Genomic DNA, 19,677 nt, shown 5'->3' on the forward strand with positions numbered 1-19,677 from the left:
AATTTTCTTTGGAGCAGAATATTATGGAGCTACCCCATCTAACTTGTGTTTTTTAGAGCGGAGCTAAATTTTAGAGAGCAACAATGTAGGTAAGCTAGTTGTTATCGACGAGTTGGTTAGTCATCAATTATTTTGTGTAGATATACCAAATACTTCATGGAAGATCAGCAAACATTAGGGACAGTCAGTTGGACATACCAAGATATATGAATTCAGGACATTGGATCTTGCCATTTAGATGAAGCTTCTATAAAAAATCGCAGACAAACCAGCAGCACAAACTAAATCAATTAAAGCGATATAATGTTGCACGATCACGAAGCTGAGTAGTACTACTAGTTGGGTAAACGAGAATGCATGGATGCTATGTCTTGGACGAGAGGGTTTGGATGAAGGCATCCACTCTAGCATTCGTGGATCTGGACAGGAACTTCATGCAGATCGGAGGCTGCACCTTGGCCAGAGCCAGCACCGACTGCGGCATGCTCCAGATCCCCTCGCCACAGATCAAGCCCGAAGCAACCGAGCGCGCGAACATGTCCGCCCCGGCCTTATCCACCCTCTCCCACACGAACAGTATCGCGCTGCCGACGCACATGTCGATCGCGAAGTACGACCCGAGGTAGAACGGTATCGCCATGGCCATGGGGACGGGCATGAACCTCGACACCTTCTCTGGCGCCAGGTCTCGCGCAAGGTTGATGACGACCGCCGCGGCGAACACCACGCAGCACAGGGTGAGGCAGTGCTTGGGCAGGGAGGAGAAGCCCTGGACGCCAAAGATGGCCATGTTGCGGTACACGACGGCGTAGGGCGCCGGGTAGTCGCTGCCGCTCAGCCCGACGTTGTCGAACGCCCTGTAGAAGAGCCAGAAGACGCAGGGCCCGATGACGCAGCCCATGGCCGTGCCTATGACCTGGCTGATGAACATGGACCTCGGCGACGCCAGGGTCATGTACCCGGTCTTGAAGTCCTGCATGAGGTCGGCGGCGGTGGCGACGATGGTCATCATGACGCCGCACGCGGCCAGCCCCGCGATGACGCCGCCGTGCGAGGCGCCGGCCCACGCGCCGAAGACGAAGATGCCGAGCTTCCCGTAGGTCGTGGCGAGGGACCAGTCGGTGAGGCCCATCCCGTAGGCGTTGCAGAAGGCCAGCACCGGCGCCATGCCGTAGACGGCCAGGATGTAGTACCATTTCAGCTGCGGGAATATCTTGGGGACGACGCCGACGGAGACGGCTGCCACGGCGACGTACCCAGCCAGCGCCACGCCCATCGGGATCTGGTCCCTGAGGAAGTACTCGGTGCGACGCAAGTCATCGTCGTCCAGGGACCTCGCCGGGCCATCACCGGAACCGGACACCGGGAGTGTGCTCTTCCTCCTGGCTGCTGCCATGAATGCCGTGGACATCCTCAGGCTGACTTTGACGAAGTTGTAGAAGCCGTCACCAAGAATCATGGCGATGGATATGAAGACCTTGTAGCCTTGCAGCCCATGGAGGTCGGAGCCCTTGGCGGTGGCCGGGTACCAGCTCCCCTTCTTCTTCTCTATCAGGGGCCACATCAGTCCCCACGAAAGGATGCCGCCGAGGAGAATGGAGACGTTTATGATGTAGGGGCAGATCATCCCGACCCCGACGTAGATCGGAGAGAAGCTGAAGTAGAACTTCCTCTCGTACGCCTCGAGGCCCAGCGAGGGGAAGCTCTCGAAGCCGCAGTCGTCGCCGGCGGTGTAGAACCACTTGAAGAAGCCCCAGAGGAAGCTGAAGAGGGAGTACCTGCCAAGAGTCTTCACCTGCTCCCTGGAACAAAGCAACACAAGAAATTTCTGATCCAGTGGTACAACAATACAATACAATGTCCTACACTATCTCTATGTCAGTCGAAATGTACAGAACAAAGATCGCACTGACTGCACGCACTTTGCGTCCTTGGCGCCCTGAGGAGTGTGGAATCCGTTGATGAGGGTCGCCGTCGCGGTGCCGCTCGGATAGCTCAGCCCGTAGTCGATGATCATGACCTGCACGCGCAACGCAATCCATTCAGATTTACACCTTCCCTTATGGAGAATTAATGGCACAAATTAGCGGAGAGCCCCTGATTTGATTTACCTTTCTCAGGGGCACCAGAGCGAAGAGGCCGACGAAGCAAACGAGGAAGAGGAACCCGATCATCCACCCCAAGCTGGGGTCCTTGACGTTCATGGCGTCATTCGCCTCCGTCGCCTGGCCGGCGATCCTGCTGCTCATGGCAAACATGTAGGAGCCGAATCCACCTGCACGCGCGCGCCTCTTGCGCACCGGTCAGCAGAGCACACGAAACGGAGAGGAACGGGTAATTGAAAACAGTCGGCAAAGAAAACGGCCGCGCGCGCTTACCGCTGAAGGCGATGCCGTAGGCGGCGACGACGCAGGTCTGGATGACGGTGTTCTCCTGCCGCGTGAAGGGGCGGCGGGGCAGGCCCAGCCTGGCCTCGGCGGCCGCCCAGAGACGGGCGAAGAAGAAGCCAAGCAGCCCCGCGGAGATGTTGAGCGAGGGGATGATCCCCGCCGTGAGGCTCAGCTTCATGACGATGACGCTGAAGAGCACGGCCAGGAGCGCGCTCACCACGAAGGCCCGGACCGTCAGCTGCTCGCGCCACGACGGCACCATCTCCGCCGACTCCGCGCCGCGCTCCCTCGCCTCCTCGCCCGTCGCCATGCCGGCTGGGGAAGCGCCGGCGGCGGATTGGGGTTTTGTAGCACAGGGAGGGGAGGATGCACCGGTGGTGGATTTAGCTGGACGCAATGAATGTATGCATTGGTACCATCTGCTGTCACTCCATTTACTACGGGATTTTGCAAGGGTCAAGGCTCTTGGATAATAACATTGCGAGGGTCTCCAATATTGGAAAGAAATAAATGCTCAATTCTGCCATTTAGGAAAAATGTATGCTGTCCAAATATTTTTGGGAGGTGATAACTGCCACACGTGTGGCGTGGAGGGCGACCCGCCCGCACGCATCGTGTGGCATGGACGGGAACCGCCCCGCACGACCCCGTCCGCGCGCACAAAAGCGCGCCCGCACGTCCGGTGCGTGGCAACCCCGCCCGCACTGCCTCGTCCGGGCCAGACGAGCCGCTGCCCGCACGACCCAGCCGTTCCCGGCCTCCAATCCGTCCCCTCTCTCGTCTGCGCCCTCGCCCCTCGCCTGTCGAACCCCGACCTCCGTCGCCGGCCATCTCTGGTTGCCATGGCAACCAGGGAGGATCTGTAGGGTGCTCCCACCGCAAACCACACCCCTTATCTCCCCCCACCCCCCAACCCCCACTCCAACAACGCCCTCCAGAGCCGACCAGCTAAAAGCAGGTGAATCTCCCGATCTCCCTACTGTTTCTCATCCTCCTTCTGGGCAGAAAATTGCAAAATTACCGACAAAGTTGGCAACTAGATCCATCCTACAGGGTTAAAACACTACATACGTTGTGTGACTTCACAGTTGCCAAGCAGAATACACTAGATCTGCCATGTAGTACGCTAGAGATAACCGTGAGTTCTCAGTAGGTTGATGCTCCTAGTTGGTGAATAAATGGATGTGCAGGAATCCATAAAAAGGGAGAGAGAATTGATAAATTTGGAATAATGGGGGGTGTGAAAATTAATTGCCATTGGTGTATAACGTCAGTTGCCACCTGTCATTGTCGTCAACTGCCACCATGTCAACTTATTGCTTGCCATCCTATTGTAGAGCCTGATGCCATCAAATCAAACGGATAGCTAGCACCAGATTTTAAAAAAGGATAGTGGATGTGCATGTCCTACTAGCCATGATATGTTGGTTGCCAACGCATGAAAATGTGATAGCACTGACGTGTTAACTTCTACATGCAAGCAGCACAATGATAAAAAAAATTTGGATTGTTGATGCCTTCTTGTTCATCCAGTGATTGAGAGCACATCAGAACAGAAGCGAGACACGGAAAAGAATGAATCACGAAGATGGTGCAGATGATTGGGGTTCTCAAAGGCCAGAAACGCCGCCACCTTTCGATGCATCAGAGTACAGTCAGCTCATCTCTGCAGGGCCGTTGCTGCCGCTACTAGAACAGTATGCAGGCGTAGGTACGATGCGTGCTAAAAAATGAAGAGAAACATTTGCCATCTTCGCGACGATGGACATGACATTCTACTTATGTCGTGCACTGTCATTTGTCTTGCAGGTTCTTATGACCAGAACACTCTTAGGGGGGCCCCGTGGCAAGTGCACTCACAAGGCGCTAACGCTGACAAATGTACGGGCAGCCAACTCCAACTAGTTAGTATGGCTAATCAAGGTAATGCAAAAACGAAAAAAGAGCACATAATGCTGTGGACATGAAAAATGAACATGAAAAAAAGATGGCAAAAGGACTCACGAGTTATCACGGGTGTAAAATGCAGAGCCTTCGTGCAGCATGTGGAATCGGACAGCACCCATGTACCTGCCATCGACGTCGTACACAGGTGAGTCCATAAACATAGTGAAGATGCGGATGCTCAGTCAGCACAAGGAGCGTAGTTGACAACTACAAAAATTGCCATGACTGGTCTTCTACGGTTGCCATGTATTAAACACAACATTTGCCATCTCTGCACACCTGCAGTTGCCATGTAGGAAAAGCTGCAGTTGCCATTTCATGACAACTGCAATTGCCATCTAATAACAAACTGCGATTGCCCTACCGATGCAACTTCAGTTGCCATGCAAGCAAAAATGCATTTGCCACATAAGGGCAACTGCAGTTGCCGTGCTAGCACGAAATGCGTTTGCCGCGATTTGACCAACCACTACTATGATTGCAGGTTATTACGCTGGCGGTGACCCGGCAAACGTCTCCTGGCAAGCTTCGCAAATTCCTGGTGGATCACGTCATTATGGTGTAACAGACCGCACACGATGGTCAAATACAGCACAACAAGGTAGAGGGAAAATATCTGAACCACAAAAAACAGCGCTACATTTGCTATTTGTAGTTTTTTGTAGGCAAAACAATGGTTGCCATGTTTGTTGAACAGTAGGTGCCATGTCTGCACACCTACAGCTGCCATAAAAATGACCACCAACAGACTGACGGCTTGCTGTCTGTAAAAGATGTCATGGAAAATCACTCGAAGATGGTGTGATCCGTTGCGATCCACATGTTATCCAACACAAAATTCTTAATCTCGTACCTGTTTTTCCCTGTTATAGAACCTACAACTACAATGCACAGCGGCGCCGGCGCATCTACTGCGGGGAGCTCTGAGCGCACGGAAGACGCGTTCCACCAGACAGCAGACAAACATGCCGCAAACAATTTCGAGTCAAAGTCGGGAATGGCAATCATTCCAGCAATGCCGGCAAGCACCCCTTTGAACACAAGCACTGGCAACTCTCATGTATATGGGACTGCCGCCCATACTGAAGTGAACGATGAAACTGACGACGACACGCAAGGGGATGAAGATGGTGGGCAATCAGAGATCGTGGTGCCTCAGCCACCGTACATTGGGCAGAGATTTGAGTCATTCGAAGCAGCAAAGGAATACTACCAGACATATGCAAAGTTCCATGGGTTTGCGGTCAACACCGAGTACCGTAGGAAAATTAAGAAAACTGACGAGTATAGCAGAGGTGAGATGAGGTGCCACAAGGCACGCAGGAACAAGAAGGGGAAAGGCGATGCGCCTGTCGTTCCGGAACGAAAGAGAGGTATCATTCAGAAGACTGAGTGCCCTGTCCGGTGTAAGCTAAACGTAGATGGAGCACAGTGGGTGGTCAATGAGTATTTTGACGAGCACAACCACCAACTGATAAAGAAGTTCGACCTGGTGAAATTTCTGACCGCCCACAGAGGGTTCACCCCCGTCGAAAGGCAATTCGTAAAGCTGCTACATGATTGTAACGTCGGTCCATCGAGAATGGTGCAGATACTATCTCTCATCCATAGCAAAAAGGGGACTCTGAGTAGCATGCCGTACATACCAGCTGACGTCACAAACCTACGGGCAAGGTACCGTAGAGAGAGCAAGTTGGCAGACATAGAGGCCACAATTGCCTACTTCGATGAGAAAGCCAAAGAAGATGCAGATTTCTTCTACAGGATAAGGTTGGACGATGAGGACCGTGTCAGGAACATGTATTGGGTGGATGGTGCTGCAAGGAGAGCCTACAAACATTTCTGAGATTGCATTTCATTCGACACGACGTACCTCACCAACATGTACAAGATGCCGTGCGCTCCGTTCATAGGGATAAATAACCACAATCAGTCGTTGCAGTTCGGCTGCGGGCTCATCCGGAACGAAGACACGGATGGGTACGTTTGGCTGTTCAAGACCTTCTTGGAGTGCATGGATGGACTTGCTCCGATGAACATAATAACGGACCAAGATTTCAGCATGCGTGCAGGCATAGAGGAGGTCTTTCCGTTGGCAGTGCACAGGCACTGTAGGTGGCACATTATAAAGAAGGCTGAGGAGACGCTAGGACCGTTCTTTGCTGACTGTCCAGAGCTGCACAAGGCATTCGAACTGTGCGTGGACCATAGCTTGACGGTGGAGGAGTTTGAAAGGAGCTGGTTGGCCATGACTGAAACACATCAAGTCCAAGACAACGAGACTCTTGTAAGCCTGTGGGAGAAGCGAATGTACTGGGTGCCGGCCTACTTCATGCAGTGCTTCTTCCCCTTTCTGCAGACTACGCAGCGCAGCGAGGGATTCAATGCTGTTTTGAAGCGGTACGTCAGTCCTGGCAACTCATTGCTACAGTTTGCCAAACAGTACACAGCTTTGCAACAAAAAATTCTGGGATCTGAGCTGCAGCAAGAAGCGAACACCGCGCTAAAGCAGCCAAAATTGCTAACGTACTTACCGATGGATAGGCAAATGAGCAAGATATACACCAACAAGATCTTTAACAAGTAAGTCAGTTGCGTTACAGTCTTATTTGCAGAAAAAGCACCAAGTCAGTATGTGCCTTATAGAGTGCGATGCAGTTGCCATGATTTTGCGGTTGCCATGTTTAATAAAGTACTGTTTGCCATGCTTACTCAGATGCAGTTGTCATATTCAATAGAAATTCTGTTTGTCATGCTTAGCCGGATGCAGTTTCAATGTTGTCATGAAAATGCAGTTGCCATGTTTAATGCAATGTACTTCAACTGGACATGTTGGTGTGCAAATGCTAGTGTCAAATGGAAAATGTTATGTTGTTGCCATGTCTATTGAAATGCAATTGCCATGTTTACTAAAATGCAACTGCCATGTTTGCTGAAATGCAATTGCCATGTTTAATAAACTCTAGTTGCCATGTTTAACAAAATGCAGTTGCCATGTTTAAATAAGATGCATCTTCCATGTTTGTTGAAAATGCAGTTGCCATGTCTATTGTACTGCATTTGCCATGTATAGCGTACTGCATTTGCCATGTTCAACATACTATATTTGCCATGTTCAATGAATTACGTTTGCCATGTTCAAACAAAATGTATATCTATTTTCCATGACAACATAAGGTGCTGCAAGAAAAAAGCCCACAATAGTTTAACAGAAAACACACAAAAAATGCAGATTCCAGGAAGAAATAAAGCGTTCCAGCATGTTCATGGCTTTTCAGGTGGACGAACGTACGTTCAAGGCGTGTTCTATTTTGGGCATGTCAGATTCAGAACCTGAAGACCCGGACAAAGGAAGGAACTACTTCGTCACAGCCTCGATAGGCGAAGGCGAGTTCTACTGCCAATGCTGCAAGTTCGAACGGGACGGCATTGTGTGCTGTCACATACTAAAAGTAATGGACGTGAACGCTGTGACACGGATGCCCCGACATTTCATAAGGCGGCAATGGACTTGGGACGCTGACTATGCGTTGGCGCCGCAAACAACACACGCAGTTCTGGCTGTGCATGACGAGAGACCAGAGTCAACCATGGAAGCCGTAAGGCACGTTGTGCTGACAAAGAACTATGCTGAGCTAATTGATGAAGCGTGCAAGAGTGATGACACAGCGAGAGTCGCAGAAAAACACAGGAAAGCACTCAAAAGAGAGCTTGATGAGATTAAGAAGAGGAAAGCCGAGGAAGCCTTACACCGGTTCCCCCGCACATCAAGCGTGCCTTCATCCACGGGGCCGTCGTCTGAAAACTCGGAGATAGGATCTGGAACAGCAAGCACACAGACCCAGGTCAGGAACCCACCCCGTTCCATCACAAAGGGGCGTCCAAGAGAGATAAGGTACAAGTCGGGATTGGAGATCCAAGCAAAACACAAGAAAACGAAGAAAGGGGCGGCCAATCCATGAGCAAAAATTTGGCGTTGTGGACATTTTGTTTTGTACCCTACATGTTGAGAATTCTTTTTTAAAACAATTGGGGGAATAACTCTTCAGGGGCATCAGAAGTGCAAGGGAAAATTCATTGAATGGTTAAATGCAGTTGCCATGTTATGGGTACTTAATCTGCCATGATGTATGCATTTAATTTGCCATGTTATGTGTAGTTAGTATGCCATGATTTTTGATACTAAACATGTCATGCTAATTTATGCTAAATATGCCATGCTGTTTTGTACTGAATATGCCATGCTAGTTGTAGTGGATCTGCCATGTTAATTGTACTGGATCTGCCATCTTAGTTGTGCTGTAGTTGCCATGTTAATTATGCTGGAGCTGCCATGTTGTTTGTACTGTATCTGCCATGTTAGATGTACTGGACATATGCCATGGTATTCCTGATGACTCTGCATGGCATGTATTCACATGACAAAAACGACGCGGTTTACGGGCACGTAGTGTGTTGTGTGCAAGTGTATGGGAAACAAGTTGGAAAACAGCGTAACGTGCATAAACCCCAGCAAAAACGTTGTGGCTGCATGATCAACCTACCCCCGTGCAGTTACCAATGAAAATGAAGAAGCAAAAAAGCCAAAAATGTAAAACGACAATGACTTCCACTACCCATGTCTGATGAACTACATTTGCCATCGTTTTTAAAACATCGTAGACGCGTTCAAAGCATCAAAACGGTGCTAGAAACGACGAAACCATTGTAATAATTACTCCTAAAAGCAGGTTCACGTCCACACATATATTACATGAAACTATTCAAATGTCACTCGCACACCACCACTACATAGTAGCCTACGCGGGGTTGTAGCCACAACATAGCACACAAACATAGTTTTCAACGATAAACAACGAGATAATACCTTACATTCCTCGGCAACAGAATGTAAGGTGTGCGTCCGGTCTGTAATGCCACATGATCACTTGTACTTCTTGGTGACTTTCTTGACAGCTTCCTGTACAAACTCGCGTGCTCCCGCCCGCTTGTTGAAATCTTCATTCGTCAACCAGTTCCATGTGTGGATTTTCCGGAGCTCAACGACCGTTGCAGCTGTGATAGCGGGGACAATTCTGCCTTCCCACTTCGCAAGGTACTCCAGCGCGTGAAAGCCACAGTCCGTCCTGCACGAGGAAAAGAGTAACGTGACCACGCAAAGAGCTCAGACGTAACAAAAGACAGACTTCAATTTTAGATCTGACAAACAAAACAGGAATTGGATTGATGTAAAATGGTAGACGAAAAGGGAGGAAGGAATTACGTGTTCCCTTGCTTTGTAGTCGCCACATACTCAGTCGGGAAATGACTGATCTGGACCTTTGAGTGTTCATAGTGGCGGTGCCATGTCTCTTTGAGGTTCTTAATGAAGAATTCAGCATGCGTGGTGAGGTCTGCATCATCTTCCGAACGGATTGAATCAAGCACCTCAACACGTTGGTTCTTCAGGTCAAGACAGATCACGTAGTGGTGACCACACTTGTCGTATGGGTCATGTGGTGAAAGCTCCTGGAACATGGGGAACATGACCTGCATTTAAAAAAGTGAGGAAAATGAGAATCAGCGTTCGCGTAAAGAACAGCAGAGGGACAAAGGAATTAGAATCACGTAGAAAAACAATGGTTATGGGTGGGGGTAGTTGAAATAAAGTTGCCGTCCATGTGTGAACAAAAGTATGCCATGTATTTTACTGTCAAGTTGCCACATAGTTTGCGCGGCATGCAAAAATCAAATAAGTCAGTGTGCACGGCAGCTGTTGCCACATGAAAACAGCTGCCACGTAAAACATAACTGCATATGATGGCAACAAAAAGCACACCTTGTGAAAAAAAAGTGCAGACATTGAAGGAGTACTCACATATTTCTTCATTGTGAGCTTGAAATCACCGTGTTGGGCAAAGTTCTTCCTCAGGATTTTGTGGTGGAAGTCACCGTCCCATATTTTGCAGGTCACACTATAATGCATGATTGTCTTGTCGGCGCACACATCGGTGTGGTTGTTGATGTAGTCAATACCGCATGCAACTACGTTCGTCGACATTTTGCCGTTTGGCCTCATGGACTCAGCAAGATCACCAAGGTCGACGTACGTCGCTCCGCATTGAATGACTTTGGTTCTGTCCAAACATGAGCTGTATGAAAACAATATAACATGGAAGGATCATGCCTACTAAGTAAAAAAATTTATGAAAGAACTAAAACAATATAACATAGAAAGTATGAAGGATGTGAATGGTAAAAAAGGAGCAAAGCAAAATGAGATGTTATGGGGTGTGGTCGTTTACGCTTTCAGCTCCTTCATGTGCTTGCCGCTGGACCTCGCATTTCCAAACCGCTTGACGATATCGTACAGCTGGGTCTGTTCTTTAGTGGCCCTGAATTCGGGCTCGTAGTCTTCCGCGGGAGGTGGGTGCACTACCCTCTGCTGCCTCACAGAACCAGGAGTGGCACTCCTAATGGTATCCTCAGATACCGTGTCTGCAGGCACGTTGGAACTTGATTGCCCTTGCCCTCGTGAGGACTTCCTCTGCAATGTTGCCTCCTCAAGCATGCCGTAAGTTTCTTCAAGAGACGGTGAAATCTCCTCGGGTGTGGCTGCAGTGATAAAAAAAGAGTGGGTTAGGATACCTAGGAAATCAAAAGCAGATGGATTGTGAGAAAAGATGGGGTGCATGATGTGAGTTGTAGGTAGGAAAAAGTGGGGCAGTTGCCATGTGTGATCCAGCTGTAGTGACCATGTCATAGCAACTACAGTTGCCATGTAGTTGGAATGTAGTTGCCATCTAGTTGGAATGTAGTTGCCATGTCACAGCAACTACAGTTGCCATGTTGTGTCAACTGCACTTGCCATGTGATTGCTTTATGAAAAAATGCAGCATGGAAACAAAAAAAATGCAGGTGACATGGTGTTGAATCAATTCCAGTTGCCATGTGTGATGCACTGTGTTTGCCATGTTACGGAGACTACGGTTGCCATATTGAATCAACTTCAGTTGCCACATGGTTGCCCAAATGTAAAATGCAGCATGGCAGAAAAAAAAGTAGGTGACACGGTGCATCAAATCCAGTTGCCATGTCATCGCATGTCAGTTGCCATCACAAGTGAGAACCCCCCAAAACAAAAAATATGATTGGGACAACAGTGAGACTACACAGACGTGTGCAAGAAAAATCATATGGACATGGCAAGTGTACCTGCCACAATCGGCTCTGCAAACTTGACAGCCTTCCTGCCCTCAACCATTGGCTGCGCCATCATTGCAAGCATGCCTCCTGGGAATGCAAAGGCAACTGGCATAGGATCTTGCACAACCGGTTGATTTTGACTGATGCCAAGGTTGAAACTCGGTGGGGTAAAGGCCATTGGGTGCCTCTCATTCCTGCTGGCCGGACCACGAACGACTTGCGGGGCAGAATCCAAGGGTGAAGGATCAACAAACATATCTGAATCGGCCGCTGCAGAATGATCGTCCTTATTTGCAGGGCGGGGCGTGTTGTCAGTGGTATCAACCGTAGCTTTCATGACAATCTTCTTGTTTGGGCTGTAGGGGACACCGACGTTGACTGGGAGCCTGGAAGTGCGCAGATTTATGCTGGAGATTTCCACTGCAGGAAAAGGCACAGTCTGCTCCGGGTGTTCACCTGCGTCGCTCGTGCCCGGCTTGACACCTGCATCAGTTGTGCTCCGGTCTTCAGGTTTCTCCGTCACATTGCTTTTGGCAGGTGGCGGGAACAGTGTGGACGCAGGAACAAAACCAGACTCGTCTCTCTTGCTCCTGGCTACTGTCGGTGCGTTCGGTATGTCTGTTGGTTGCTTGCGGGGGCTACGACGCCTAGGTGGTAGACCAACACGCGAAACAGTCGGCTTAGCAGTATTTGCACCGCCAGGAGCTGGAGCTGTTGTGCCAGGACTCTCACCTGTAGATGGCATGTCCTTGTGAACTGCCGCCTCGACCGCTTCTGTCGTGGACACAGGAGTGCCACCGCGCACGCGCTTGGAATCAGTGTCAGATGAGCGGGAATCTTCCTTGCCTAGGTTCGTCTCGGGAGCGTCCACTTCAACGCTTGCTGATGGGGTGGCATGACTCACAGCAGCATCCTTCATTGCCAGAAGGGTTGGCAGTATTTCAGCTGTCCTGGCAGATACCGACTCGTCACTCCCGGATGTACGGATGCCTGTTGTTGTAGGCTGCACATCTGCAGCCGGCGGAGATGGTCTGCCACTTGCATCATAGTTGGTGGGAGCGGTCAACGGTGCAGCAGCAGTATTGTCGACTGGTGCCTCCTGTACATCTGAGTTGCCCCCTATTGACAACTTTGAATGCATGCGTTTGAGCGGGTCCTTACTGATATGCTTGGACCCACGCGTAGTAGTCTTCTTCACCCTGCAAAAAAATGAAGCGCATGAAAAAGGTATTTAAAAATGAAACAAAATTATGTTTGCCTTGGTAGAAATCTTAAGAAAATGGAAAAACAGGTGGAAAAGCTGACAGTTGCCATATAAGGGGAACGTCAGTTGCCATGTGTCATAACTATCAGTTGCCATCCAGCAGCAGTTGCCATGTTAGCAAACCTTGAAAGAATGATAAAAATGTCTGATCTGCCATGAATGCAATTTCAAACCTAGGCGTGGGATGAGCTCACAAGACAACGGTAAAAAGATGGCAGTTGCCATAAGGTGCATTAAAGTTACCATTTGGCCTACATTCCAAATGCCATGTGAAAAACAAAAATAGAAGTTTCCACACGTTTAGAAAGTAAATAAAATATCATTTGGTAAAACAGCGGTTGCCATGTGGGGGGCGATGACAGAAGACAATGTGACAAGCTAAACGAATGCATTGGAAAATCAAAAAATATAGCGCTATGTCAATGAAAGCGGATGAAGAAACCTACTTCCTGACTGCCTTCCTCAGGTCTGGCAACACGACAGGATCCCCGGTGTTGGTTGTCGTCGTGCGAGGAGATGTCCTGGTGGAAGTGGCATCACCGGCAATGGGGGCACCTTTGTTCAACCGAGCAGAAACACAGGTTGGCGTTGGCGCCTGTTTCTTCGTAATTGCTCGTCCACCAGCTGTCGGCTCGCTGCACGTATGAGATGGAGGTCAAAAAAAGAGGTGGCAATTGTCAGACAGCAATCTCATTGCCGCGTTTGAAAGAACACAAGTGCAAAGAAGAGGATGAGTCTGTTCGAAGAAAATAGACAAAGCAAAAAGCTAAGATGAAAGTCGAATCTCTTCCTGGCAGCTACAGGGTCGGTCCTAGACCTCTTGCCAGCAGAAACTTGCCCAGCACCCTCTGGAGCCATCCCCCTCTTTGATGGCAAAACCCCTTCGCCTCTCACAGCCGTGTGTTGTTTGACTTTATCCGGTTGGGGGACATCTGTTGCATCCTTGCCCTTGTTACCACCTGCGCGAACTTCAGCGTGTTCATCATCATCGGTGTCCTCTTGCACATTATCCATGACATCATCGTCATCCTTGCTGAGACCAGCGTCTCCACCTAGTTCATCTTGTGTGTCAGCGGGCTCCTGGGAACTGTTGTAGTCATACCGGCCACGGCAACCGGTTGGCCGGTGTGTACGTTCTGGGACGAATGAAGTGAATTGCCTCGCAACCGCGTCGCCGTCAGAGCCACTGAGGGACGTCCACCCCTCAACCAACTTCCCGAGCAAGCCAGTCATTCCAGATGCAAACTGCCCTATTAGCTGCTCAACAGGTGCCCTCACCTGTACACAAAACAAAGAGGCATCAATGACAACCCCGTATTGCAATCACTTGCACGACATCGAAAAATACTCCACGGCAAACCATATATGTATATCTTTTGATTACCTCTGAAGGACAAGACGGAGCTGAGTGCACGTCCATCCACTTTTCAAAGTTTTGAGGCCCCCCAAACACGCTGTAGTCTATAGAATGCTTGGCCATCAGCTGGGGAGAAAGAAAAAAAAGTAGCAAACGATATAAGAGAGAGAATGATGAACACTGACTAGCAGTTCATGTGTTGCAAAAAAAGCAGAACTAACCTGCAGTTTACCATATTTGCTATCAGTTACCCTGTCTGCAGCAAGCACAGCCTTGACAGCATCGATAGTCCATGCAGAAACAGCAAACTTGTGCGCAGGCGGCGGGCCTCCTGTCCCAGTGAAGTCCACGGTGGACAGATCAAGGCAGTCGACGTACATGAGCTGATGTACAACAATTTTAAAAAGAAAGAAAAATCAGTTGCGGTCATGGTATTTTGCGACAAATAACAGGATAAAATATATGGTATTTTACGAAGAATATGCCATCTGCATGTGCTAGTTGCCATCATAGAGTGATGGCAGTTGCCATCATAGTATGATGGCAGTTGCCATGTTGTCATGTTGGCAGTTGCCATCACAGTATGATGGCAGTTGCCATGTAGTCATGATGGCAGTTGCCACATAATCAACATGGCAGTTGCCATCTTGTTATGATCATGTTGACATGCATGAATAATGATGTGTTAAAAAATAGTGTTCACATAAAGGACCGGTAAAAAAATACCATTAAATGCAGTCGACAACCCTTCTGGTACACCTTGCTTGCAAATGCATCATGCAGGAAGTCGGCAATGAACTTACACCAGTTCATGTTCTTCACATCTTTCAGTTTCGCCTGCACCGCATAAAATTCAGGACACGGAGTTGCCGCGTCAGAATTCCAATGGAAAAAACAACAAAAAAAACTATCAGTGACTAGCTTGCACATGACATCGGAGCAAAAAAATTGAAGGAAAAATAATGTAGTAAAGATAGATCATTCACCAGGATGGGGAAGCATTTGTTGCTTGGGCGAAGAGAAGTGGTCAGCGCGAAAACGGCTGAGATGAGGTACATGAGTAGCTTCATCTTGAAAACATCTCCGTGCGTCGTCATGGCCTCCAACGAATCTGCCACTGCAGTCGTGCTCGGCATGGATTCCAACCCAGGAAACAAACGGGGGAAGAGCGCTTCCTCGATCTCGTTGTTGACCTCGTACGGGACTTTGATATGTCCACGGGGCACACCCAACGTGCAGAACACAGATTCCTCATTCAGCGGTAGTCTTCCGCGTCCCAGAATCACGAATTCTCTGGAGGCGGGGTCGTAGATCTCACCAAGCCAATCGCATACAGGGTTGACAAGGTTCGTGCACCGGACAGCCATCATAGACTGCATACCCATCTCAGCAGCAGCCCCCTTCTGATCGTTGCTGAATTTGTCAGTCAACGCAGTCAGTCGTTCTTGGGAGGCTCTGTTACGAATACGTTTCTTCTTCTGCAAAAAACAGACATAAAGTGATCAGTTGTTGCCATGTTTTTGCAAGAAAGAGATCAGTTGTTGCCGCGTTTTGCAATGTAAAGAAATTTTAGTTCGTGCCAGACGACTGCAAGCTTAAGGTTGTCAACCATTAACATACAGCAGGAGGAAGGGGGGATGTATGAACATTTACCTCATTAACAGTTGCCCGATTACGCTGTGGTGGATCCATGAAATCATCATCGTCGTTTTGACAATCACCACGAGCCATTCTGCTGAGATGGGAACAGACCAAATTGTCATGGTGGAAATGTAAATGCAAAGAGGTCAGCAAAAACTTGCCACATGCAAAGCATATGTATGGCATCTGATACATTTGATATGCAAAGTCGGTTGCCACATTATGCAACCAATTTGCCACATTGTCTTATATGCAGAATGGCAACAGACAGTGTGTTCGCACTCTATTTGCCACATGAATATACTATCCAGGTGGCAACAGGCACACTTTATGTGCACAGTGGTTGCCATCCAGTGCAGTTGGCTCGTGAATGTACATTGACTACCGATTGTGGCAACTATCACAGTGTGGTTACTATCACATATCATTCGGAAAAACACTGGCCGCAATGAAAATAGCATGATTGTGGCACGTAACACAGGAATTCAGCAAAATCTTAGTTGCCACACGGAGAAAAAGCGTGTGCGTGGCAACTATCACATTACTTCAGCAAAATTATTTGCCACATGGAAGAGCGTGTGTGTGGCAACTATCACAGTCATTGAATGAAAAAATAGTTGCCATGTGAGAAAGCTTACATGTGGCAACTAACACAATCATTTCAGTAATTTGTTGCCGCAAGGGGAGACACGTTTGTGGCAACTATCAAATTTGTTCAGGGAGTTAGTGGTCGCACAAACATGATAGTTAATGTAACTATCAAGTTCGCCTCATACTGCATTTTCAAAACCAAACTAACTACATCTAGGGTTCAATGGCAACTACCTCGACTTCAAATTCACCCTCAAAATTCTCCCACGAACTGACTGCAAACACAAAATCGAACCAACGCACATCAAAAACAACCCCGGGAGACACCTGCTCAATCCATAGGCAATACTAGTTCGTGCCTCCGAACAGGCAGAACCACGCCGACGATGCCGCCGCCGCGCCCGCGACGAAACTGACCAGTGCAACCAAAAGCGGCTATCAGACGACTACGGCGCCGGCAGGAACGCCGACGCATCGACGAATCGCCTGAATTTCTACGAATCTCGATCGAGGAATCGAACAGGGAGGGAAGGGGATGAAATGCAGGAAGGGAATGCGAGGGTTGCAGCGAGCAGTACCTTCAACCGCAGGCGCTCCAGCGAGCCGCTCCGTTCCGGCGAGCACCACCGACGGTCCCGAACACCGTCGATTCTTCCGCCGTCGCCTTCTCCCCTCGCCTTCTCCTTCGATGGTTTGAAATGCGAGTGGGTTCTGCCGGTAACTGCGGTGTGGGTGAGTAAATGGAAGTGTGAGGGAGAGGGGGCAAAGGCGTGCGACGTCAACCGCAGTCGAAGCGTGGCGTGCGGGCGCATTGCAGTTCCACCGCACGACTCAGATGGCAACCGCTGACCGCGGGGTGGCAACCAACGTGCGGGCGAACCTACTCGCACACCGCACACGCGCCTCATCCTACGTGGCACAAAAAACCACCTGGTTTCTTCCAAGATTCGTGCACACACCTGCCAACGGTGATGCTTGCGTGTGGTCGGGGTGGTGAACGCCCACACGTGTGGGCGTTAACATTTCCGATATTTTTTGGTAACTTTGACAAATACAGCTGGAGCCTATATACACACACATGTGACGATTACGGCATCTCCAACATTAACTCCAAATCGTCCAAGGACCGGTGGGGACCAGCCAGTGGACAGTGATGTAGTAATTGGCCATCCAACCATGTCCATTCCAAAATAAATTTAAACAAACCGGGTGATTTTTATTTAAACCGAAGCACATTCATTACATTTTTAACATGTTTTGTTAAAAAAACGACCGGACCTAAACCTAGTCTAAATCTATCGTGGCGTCGTCCTCCAAGTCCTTATTCCCCTCTGGTGTTGTTCCTCCATGGCCACCATGGGCTACTTGCTCACGCACTTGTCATACATTTGGCCCTCCACCAGCCCGTGCTACTCGAGGAGGGAGAGGTTGCACCACTGCTCCTCCTGCATCTGCCAGAACGCTGACAACGGTGGCGGTGGTGAAGGAAATATGCCCTAGAGGCAATAATAATGTTATTATTTTATTTCCTTATATCATAATAAATGTTTATTATTCATGCTAGAATTGTATTATCCGGAAACATAATACTTGTGTGAATACATAGACAAACTAAACGTCACTAGTATGCCTCTACTTGACTAGCTCGTTAATCAAAGATGGTTATGTTTCCTAACCATAGACATGTGTTGTTATTTGATTAACGGGATCACATCATTAGAATAATGATGTGATTGACATGACCCATTCCATTAAGCTTAGCACCCGATCGTTTAGTATGTTGCTATTGCTTTCTTCATGACTTATACATGTTCCTACGACTATGAGATTATGCAACTTCCGTTTGCCGGAGGAACACTTTGTGTGCTACCAAACGTCACAACGTAACTGGGTGATTATAAAGGAGCTCTATAGGTGTCTCCAAAGGTAAATGTTGGGTTGGCGTATTTTGAGATTAGGATTTGTCACTCCGATTGTTGGAGAGGTATCTCTGGGCCCTCTCGGTAATGCACATCACATAAGCCTTGCAAGCATTGCAACTAATGAGTTAGTTGCGAGATGATGTATTACGAAACGATTAAAGAGACTTGCCGGTAACGAGATTGAACTAGGTATTGAGATACCGACGATCGAATCTCGGGCAGGTAACATACCGATGACAAAGGGAACAACGTATCTTGTTATGCGGTCTGACCGGTAAAGATCTTCGTAGAATATGTAGGAGCCAATATGAGCATCCAGGTTCCGCTATTGGTTATTGATCGGAGACATGTCTTGGTCATGTCTACATTGCTCTCGAACCCGTAGGGTTCGCACGCTTAAGGTTTCGATGACAGTTATATTATGAGTTTATGAGTTTTGATGTACCGAAGTTAGTTCGGAGTCCCGGATGTGATCACGGACATAACGAGGAGTCTCGAAATGGTCGAGACATAAAGATTGATATATTGGACGACTATATTCGGACACCGGAAGTGTTCCGGGTGATTTCAGAGAAAACCGGAGTATAGAAGGGTTACCGGACCCCCCCCCCCGAGAGAAGTAATGGGCCATATGGGCCTTAGTGGAGAGAGAGAAGGGCAGCCAGGGTGGGCCGCGCGCCTCCTCCCCCTGGTCCGAATTGGACTAGGAGAGGGGGGGGGCGCCCCCCTTTCCTTCTCCCTCCCCACTTCCTTCCCCCTCCTAGTAGGAGTCCTACTCCTACCAGGAGGAGGACTCCTCCTTGGCGCGCCTATAGGGTCGACCGGCCTCCTCCCCTTGCTGCTTTATATACGGGGGCAGGGGGCACCCCTAGACACACAAGTTGATCCACGTGATCGTTTTTTTAGCCGTGTGCGGTGCCCCCTTCCACCATAATCCTCGATAATATTGTAGCGGTGCTTAGGCAAAGCCCTACGACGGTAGAACATCAAGATCGTCACCACGCCGTCGTGCTGACGGAACTCTTCCCCGACACTTTGCTGGATCAGAGTCCGGGGATCGTCATCGAGCTGAACGTGTGCTAAAACTCGAAAGTGCCGTAGTTTCGGTGCTTGATCGGTCGGGCCGTGAAGACGTATGACTACATCAACCGTGTTGTGCTAACGCTTCCGCTGTCGGTCTACAAGGGTACGTAGATCACACTCTACCCTCTCGTTGCTATGCATCATCATGATCTTGCATGTGCGTAGGAAATTTTTTGAAATTACTACGTTCCCCAATAGTGGCATCCGAGCCTAGGTTTTATGTGTTGATGTTATATGTACGAGTAGAACACAAGTGAGTTGTTTGCGATATAAGTCATACTGCTTACCAGCATGTCA

At 49.0% G+C, this 19,677-nt stretch overlaps 2 protein-coding genes and 1 pseudogene across 2 annotated transcripts; 1 reads left to right on the plus strand and 2 right to left on the minus strand.

Annotated features, from left to right (window-relative positions):
- Window positions 1-207: 207 nt before the first annotated feature.
- On the minus strand, window positions 208-2,834 carry LOC125513777 (putative metal-nicotianamine transporter YSL12). The gene is made up of 4 exons (XM_048678966.2): window positions 2,379-2,834; window positions 2,112-2,275; window positions 1,923-2,020; window positions 208-1,802 (listed from the first exon to the last, which is right to left on the minus strand). The coding sequence occupies exons 1-4, from the start codon at window positions 2,698-2,700 to the stop codon at window positions 365-367; spliced, it is 2,022 nt and encodes a 673-aa protein (XP_048534923.1). The 5' UTR covers window positions 2,701-2,834; the 3' UTR covers window positions 208-364.
- On the plus strand, window positions 2,699-8,299 carry LOC147965524 (protein FAR1-RELATED SEQUENCE 5-like; annotated as a pseudogene).
- Window positions 8,300-9,261: 962 nt separating this feature from the next.
- On the minus strand, window positions 9,262-9,872 carry LOC147965525 (uncharacterized). Its single transcript, XM_087527384.1, has 2 exons — window positions 9,601-9,872; window positions 9,262-9,463 (listed from the first exon to the last, which is right to left on the minus strand). The coding sequence occupies exons 1-2, from the start codon at window positions 9,870-9,872 to the stop codon at window positions 9,262-9,264; spliced, it is 474 nt and encodes a 157-aa protein (XP_087383510.1).
- Window positions 9,873-19,677: the final 9,805 nt, after the last annotated feature.

Source organism: Triticum urartu, chromosome 6A (assembly GCF_056163025.1).
Source record: "Triticum urartu cultivar PI428250 chromosome 6A, HENAU_Tu73, whole genome shotgun sequence".
Lineage (NCBI taxonomy): Eukaryota > Viridiplantae > Streptophyta > Magnoliopsida > Poales > Poaceae > Triticum > Triticum urartu.